Consider the following 8,098-nt stretch of genomic DNA (forward strand, 5'->3'; position numbering starts at 1 on the left):
TCATCCAGAACTAACATACCTGACTGTTTGCTTGCTCAAGGCTGACCAACGAGTTAGGAAGACACATGGCAGCCCTAGGTGAGCCCTTTCTATCTTAACCACGGTGAAAAAGATGGAGTTACCTGCATTGGAGATAACCACAAAGGAAAGTGAAGAAAAAATACCAAACTCCATAATATTATATTGAAGGAACAAAGCCCAAGTTGCAATATAGGTCATCTCCATACTTACCTGTGAGTTTGAGAAACAGCCCCTTTAAAACAAAGGAGGGGTGAGGAGGAGGCTGTGTACAGCAGAGACCCTTGCACCCAAATTCAGTCACCCTACTTTAAAACTGCAGGCAGCTCCTGATTTAACCTGGAGTTTTACATGTCACTACAAAACTCCGGAAACGTTGCCTTTGCAGATACGCCAAACATATGAACTGTTTTCAGTGAAGTCAGTATTTTTCCACATCTACTATTGTAACTCTGCTGGCAGGCTGGGAGTAGCAAATCCTCCCTTATCTCCCTCCTCTCTAAGAGCATCTCTCTGTTAAAGTACCAGCTAACTTAGATCATACACGATCCCCCTTGGAAAGTGGACAAAGAGGGGGGTGTAAACAACAAACCACAGAAGGACGTGGACTGTTGTGCACAAGGGAAGTAGCAGGGAGAAAGAGGTGACTAATGAACAGAAGGGGGTACGTAAAATCCTACTTGGATTGACTCTCTGGAGAACAGCTGTTTCCTTGTAAACATCTTGCTAGCTGTCCAAACAAGAAGTTCAGACACAGAACAATAAAGGAGTGCACCCAGGTAGAAGCACTGAAGGCATGGGCTCATTCACTACCCTGCCAATTGCTCCAAGCGGCAGAACTCAAAAGCCAGGGAAACATTAGCGATACATTTAACCCTGAGTGTGCTGAGTTGTAGCAAACAGCCTGCAAAAATACCCTTCTCCATCTGTGAAGTCCTTCGCAGCCCTCCTTTTCCCCCACTATTTCTGACACAACAGCAGAGCACATTACTTGACTAAGGAAAAGAGGAAATATCCTCATCAGAGCAAGGAGAAACAGCCACAGAGCCAAGAAATGAAAACACTGAACGTGGCAGCCCAGGCAGCCTAGAAAAGTTCTACCAGTGCCCTGGCATCAGCAACTTGGAAGTAGAGGGAGTTACACCAGAAAAACAGTCTTTTTATTAGTCCTCAGCACGAAACAGGCTACACTGGCAGGAGCATTTCCATGCCAATACAACTGTGTCCACACAGGACACTTGCCAGCACTGCAAGGTAGCTGAGGAGAGGGGAAGGAATACCAGCACAACCATGCCAGTAAACATTCCTACAGCAGGCTGGTCACAGAAGGCAGCTACCTGCACTGCACAACAGCAAGCAGAGACACACACCACCTTTGTCTGTTCCTTGATGCTTAAGGGGATCAAACACATACGTGCCCAGTCACAAATGTGTTCTATAAACCCTGTCCCCAAAATGCCACATGACTGTTACAAGAGTACAATAAGACCACGTGCATTTCTCCAGGAAAGGAGGGGTCACTGCAAGGAAGGCAATAGGATAAGCAGGACAGTAAGTGACAATAAGGGCACCCTACACCCTGAGCCTATAGCCCAGTTGTCTACACTTTCATGTTCACCTCTGACTAACCTATCTTGACTTTATACATTCTAGTCCATACAAACTGCACATATCCTAGGAAATCAAATCCCTCCTATTTCTACTCAAAACAACCCGCAGCAGCACGAAGAAGGTAAACATAATGACACTCTCATAGTCAGAAATGACAACAAGGAATTCTACATTTTAGAAACAGTCCCCAAGTTCACAGAAAAGACCTGGTGCAGTTAGATTTATTTTACCTTTTTATTTCTTCAGGGCCATTTTGTTGTAGTCAAGCACAAACAGCCAGAAAAAAGACATGCTAGCAAGGGCTGCACAAGACTAAACATTCAGTCATTACGAGAAGGGAAGAGTGCAAGTTGTGCTAATCAAAATCCCTCTGAGCCTAAAGGAAGGCAGCTGGCTTGTTGCATCAAAGTCCAAACCAATCAGGGACTCCACCTCGTCTGGGGTCACCTTCCTGCTTCTGCTTCTCTTTCTCCATATATTTATCCCTGAAGTCATCCAAAGAGCGAGTTTCTGGGTCTTGTTCTTTCTCTGGAAAGAGGTTGGGAAACTGAAAGGTTTGTCCTTGGCCCTAAAGAGAAAACAAATGGTCAGAGAGACATTCCAGCCTTTCTGCAGTAGCTATGATGCATACACTTACAGTGAAAGACCACCCTGAATTTCCAGCTAGTGCAAAATGGTACCTCGTGACCTCCCAAAATCCCTTTCCACCCATGTCCCCAAGATACATGTACATCCCTTCTCCTCAAAAGCTAACTTTCAGCCTCTCCTCTTCTGTGTGCTACTTAAGATACTGACATGTTGGTTTTTTTTACAGATGAATGATCAGGAGATGGACATCTCTTCAAAGACTTTGAACCAGCTCAGAGATGTTGTGTGAGTCATACAGTAAAAACAAGATGAGCAAAATAAGGGATTTTGTTAAAGTAACAGCACCAGGGAATACACAGTGGAGCAGGCATTCATTATGCTAACACTCAGGATATGAGTAGTGGTTGTAGTTGTTTAGATCTCAGCTAAGGATAAGAGAGAGCCTAGCAGCTGTTATTGTAGGGTGTAATGTGGGAATACAGAATAACAGATATCAGAGGTCTCTTATCAACAGACATAAAGACTATGGTGTAAAACAATTACAGTGGGAACAATCTGTCTAATATATCACTAATGAGATTAAAGTGATTACATCTGCATCAGTCATTCTGCCTAACAGACAAGTCATTTTAGTGAAACATCATCATCAGATCTACGTCTCCCACTTGGAAAATAAACATTTGCTTGGTCTCTGGTTTTTATCTAACAGCAGGAAACCATTTTTCTGTGGAAATGTACTATTCTATTAACATTACCTACTTATTTTTAGTGGCGTTTGCTCTAAGCAGAGCTTCATTAAACTCAACAATATCAGCCCTTCCATTCTATATGGGACCTTGCATAATAAAACTTGTAACTGGTCACCCATAACTCTGAAATTACTCTCCAAAACACTTACAAACATTACCATACATTAACTTCTTTGGCAGCTTTCTGCATACAGAAATCTCAAGAAAAGCATTTAACTGCTTCAGATGAAAACAGGTGGGTTTGGCTTTTTTCAGATCAGTCAGTCTTTAAATTTATGCAGTAAATATAACCAAACAAGAGGCTCAGTTATGAAATGGTTCCACAAAGGACATGAAAGGAGCCTTCCCTGACATAACTACCTACACTGCATTTTGGGATCAGAAATATGACATAAATAAATCCAAGAGAACCATCACCACATCCCTGACCCAGCTGAATGTGTGCTATGTTTCATTTAATCATATACAGTCAACCTGGCAAATAACAGGTGTGAAAAAATCTAAACCTCATATGCTTTGGAGAGAAAAAAGCATGACTTATCCCAGATGAGATTATCCAGACTGGAATCTACAAAATACCAACTCTACACAGCAATGCTCCAGTTGTTTTTGTAGCGCATACTTCTTGGGGGTTTCCTAAGAGCCTGACCATACTACAAAAACAACAAGGGAGCTGCTGTGTACACTGCTTTTTCCTTGATTCTAGCCTGGATAAGCTCAACTGGAACATATCAAGGTTTTCGTTTCCACTGGTGTACTCTGGGGTTTCAGCTCTTTTGTACCTTATAATTACCAACAGGTATCCTTCTAACAGCTGTCCTTTGACAGCTAAAGCACAGTCCCATTTCATGGCACAGAAAGAAACTGGCCTTACCAGGGTCCTTGAGCAAGCCCAAAGCTGCAGCCTACTAAACCTCTTCCTGTAGCAGGATCAGCAACAAGCACCCTTGAGGCCAAGCGCTGCCCAGGATTTTAGCACACTGAAGCATTTGGAAAAGAATTTGGTAGTATTACAAAAAATTGCTGTGTTTTAACTGTGCTGTGGGCAGGTCACTCAGCCCTGTGGTACCTACAGAACAGACAGGGCCCATACTAAAGACCTGCCTGCCCTGGAGAGGAAGCCATTTTAGTTAAACAAGTCAGAAAACAACTCGGGCTAACATGGTAGGCACACCACCTCCACTGAAAATCTGAGAACTATTTATACTGGTAACAGTGTAGTAAGGGACTGCTCTTGTTATCCAGCACTTTCATTCTGGTATGCTTCCAGGACCAATGCATTTCCCTTATTGGAGAATGAAGGAAAGCTGTCCCTAAAGCATACTAACAACATCCATGGTAATTCGCTAAGCATTGCAAAACAGTTATTATTTTAAAAAGAGGGAAGAAAACAAAAAAAGATACACACAGAGGCTGTAGCAAAACCAGACAAACCTTTAAGCTGTTTATCAAAGTGCTCACAGTTCCCATTTCAAGGCTGGTGAAAGTCAAATATTGAGCTGAAAATGTCAATCTGTATCTGGAGTCTTTTAATAAATCAAATCAGCACAGACAAGTTGGCTCTTTCCAGCTCTTGTTTTGTGAAGAAATTCTGATTTTGGCTGGCAGCCAAACACGATTCGAAACAGCCAAGACATTACACCCTGAGAACTGAAGGTTGATAAATCTTAAGTAACAATACTCTGCAGTAATACTGCACTGTAAGGCTCTGGAGTGATGAAAACTGTATGAAAAATAGCTGTTGTGCATGCTCAGTAGCTAGTTTTCAGAAGAAGCCTGTATCTTGGGTATTTCAAAATTTAAAAAATACCAAAAGGCATCAACTTACATAAAGGATTGTTAGGCTGTCCAGGCATATTTACACTCAGTGCATCTTCCACACAATGCCAGAGGCTACTGAGGTTCAAGCTCATATGCCAACTCCTCAAAAAAATGCCTACCAAAGGGACAGAGGGATTGTCACTCCTTTACACAGTGCTGCTTTTTCTTACACTTTTTCTTTGCAAAAGTTTTCCCTATTGCTATACAGCAACCATTTGACAACCATATGATAGATGCATCCTCAGAATGAAATCCTCATTGGAATAAAGCAAACGATTTTTACCAAGTTCATCAGGGTTTATCTGGTTTACAAACTGCTAGAACATGAAGTGCTGGCATATCCAACCGGAAAGGAAGATTCTGGCTTACTTGAAAACCTTGCATTTGTTAACCGATTTACCTTTTGCAAGCTATTTATCCTTTTAATTGCTGAATTACTGAAATTCTCATGAGCTGAAGTAACCTCTAAAAAGGCCAGAACTTGCTTCTACTTTAGGACTTCTGCCAGCATAATTACCTTAGAAGCACAGAGAAAGGGGGAGAAGATAACACCGCTTTTCTACTCAACATAGCTGTGCTAAAAGAAAATCCTGTAAAAAAGACAGACACTGGAAAAAAAGTAATTTTGCTCAGATAACTCAGTCTGTCTTGGAACTGGGTGGTGCACTGACAGCAAAAGATCTTTTTCATCAATGTGAAGTGATCCCCTAATACTCTGGAATTTGTTAGGATAAGCTCTACCACAATGTGCTCACCTCACTCTCAAGTGAAGCCTTATAATTCTAAAAAGAAAAGATCAAAGACCCCCAAACAAAGCAAATCAGAGAGGTGGCATCGAACACCTAAAAAAATAAAGGCCACATGATGATTTTACACATTGCTCTTCTCAGTTTGGGGTCTTCCCAGAGACCTCCCTTTTTCCTACAAATTCTAAAGTTATGCACAAGTGAGATGCGTGGTCCAGTGCTCAGATAACAGAAACGGGACCCACTAAACTTCTACTCTTGCACAACTCTAATTCTCAATTCAGCATTACCTGAATGTAGAAGTGAGTTACATACAAGGCCTTATGAGGATTCATTTGTTAAATGCTAATAACATCCTTCACAATAAAAAGTGATCATAGCATCAAACATTTTTTTCCCTTTAGATTTCAAGCCTTCATCTTTAGAAAGGGTAAAAACACACCTTGTTCTTTTGAGTCTGTCTAAGGAGTTATCACATGGAGTGGTACGAATTGCCTCCATTCATTTTAATGAGAGGTTAAGTGACCATAATTAGGCCTATGAAGTCAAGTGCTGGCCTTTCCACTGCTGAGCCTCATGTCAGAAAACTGCTGGGAGGATTATCCAGCACAAATTCACTTATACTTCTCTGACCTTTGCGTCCCCTGAAAAGTTTAGAAATGGAAGGTCAGCACAGATATTACTGTGCAGCAATGATGCAGCAAACACCGATCCTGTAAACAACTCTGAGATCTTCTGGTTATTTGGATAACTGAAGCACTTATTACTGTCCTTCAGAATTAGCAGAAAAGTGATGTTTATCGTATCACTAACTACAAAAATGCTGGACTCCCAAAAGCACGGGATTCAGTCCAGCAGTAGCAGCAAATGCAGCTAAGTTTAATAATCCAGTGCATTTGAACAATTCTCCTGCTATTGCAGTGGTAACATCTGATGGCAAACAAATGGCAAAACAGCACAGAAAGCAACTTCAAAAATCCTCTCAGGAACAACACTGCATATGGATCATCCAAGTTTCCTTGAATTCAAAAGACAACTGCTGTCACATCTGATGTGCAAATAGGTTAATTACTGTGCATGTACAGGATACTCTAAACGGGGGTTGAGGAGAAAGCATTTGCAAAAATGTTCCCACCGGTGCCATCATTCAAGCAGCTAAATAGGTGTTAGTCCTAACACTGACAAGGTCAGACTCCTTTTTACAGCCATCTCCACTAGATTTCTCAAAACAGGTTTAATTAAAAATAGGTCTAGAATCCAGAGGCTTGTCTACAGTTGTGCTCCCACGGGTACTAACACCTGTTAAGCTAAACCAGTGAGAACACTGAAGGAGGAGAAGGAGGGGATGTTGTTGTTTTTTTTTAATTTCCCTGCTGTTAATGCAACTGCAAAGTTTCCCACCGGCTTTCTTTTCTTCTTTTTTTTTCTTTTCGTTATGATAATTATAGCGGTATTGGAGTAAGGAGAAATGCTGCTGTATTACAGTTATTTTATCTAGTTTGCAAAGATATAAAACTTGGATTTAATTTTAAAAATAGAACAGTGTAGAAAAGTAGCATTTGATACACAGGGCCGTAAGTCTCTAACTTAAACCCTTCTCACTACATTCCAAAAGGGGGGAAAAAGGCAAGCAGGCTCTGGAATGGCAAGATATTGTTGATCCACAGCCTTCTATGATTTGAGGTATTTTTTTAGTGTGAAAATATTATGCTTGGACACATCACATATTTGTCCAGTTACCGCCTGAGAATAAAGCAAACAGCTCTGAATCTCCAAGAAATAGTATTTGGAAAAGAAAGGACAACAATTCTTACATGTGGAACAGCTGGGGCACTAGTCTGACACCTAAGGGCATGTTGACTATGACTTCATATACCTTCCTCCTTTGAGACTCTTGCAGAAAGTCAATGGGTATGTGTGTTGCACAGGGAAACATAGGGTGATGCTTTATGAAGCAGGGAAACATAACCAGTCATGAGAATAAACTCAATTTCATTCAGGTAAACTGCACCACAGCCGCCACCAAGTCACACTGGAAAGAGCAATACTTCCACCTAGTGGGCAACAGAAAGATCAACCCAAGACCTTCCAAAAACACATCCATATTTTTCCAGTCATAAGCAGTTTTAACTTGAAACTGGATTAATGAGAGAAAACACAGCTGGTAAAAATGGTGGGAAAGCCCAGCTACTCTGACTCACAGCAGATGCAAACTAATTCTCATGAAAATAAGGATTTTACAGTGGTTAGCAAAGACTTTCCTAAATTAGGCAGATATTAACAATGGACTGCATGGGGCCTGTAATGGCCTGATCACACCATGAATGAGAACGAAGGCAAACCCTTTAGATTCAGAAATGACACTGGGTTTCTGGCTTCACCCACTGTTTAAAGTTGGTGTGAACACAGAGCTGGGAGCTCATTGTGTGAGACATCAGAGCTAGTGATGAAAAGCAACAAACAAAAGGAAAAAGAGAAAGGGGGAGGAATAAAGAAACCTAAATGTTAATGGAATTAACAGACCACAAAAACAATAGGAAAAAAAAGAGACCAGAGAGCAGGAAT

General features: G+C 41.2%; 1 protein-coding gene across 1 annotated transcript in view; it reads right to left on the reverse strand.

Moving 5' to 3' along the window:
* Positions 1–1,834: 1,834 nt before the first annotated feature.
* Positions 1,835–8,098, reverse strand: part of MRPL23 (mitochondrial ribosomal protein L23) — a 9,968-nt gene continuing 3,704 nt past the window's right edge. The window contains exon 3 of the mRNA XM_008644271.2: positions 1,835–2,197. Within this exon, the coding sequence (XP_008642493.1) occupies positions 2,033–2,197 (165 nt within the window). The 3' untranslated portion in view covers positions 1,835–2,032. The remainder of the gene's footprint in view (positions 2,198–8,098) is intronic.

The sequence above is a fragment of the Corvus brachyrhynchos genome, unplaced genomic scaffold (genome assembly GCF_000691975.1).
Source record: "Corvus brachyrhynchos isolate BGI_N302 unplaced genomic scaffold, ASM69197v1 scaffold62, whole genome shotgun sequence".
Classification (NCBI taxonomy): Eukaryota; Metazoa; Chordata; class Aves; order Passeriformes; family Corvidae; genus Corvus; species Corvus brachyrhynchos.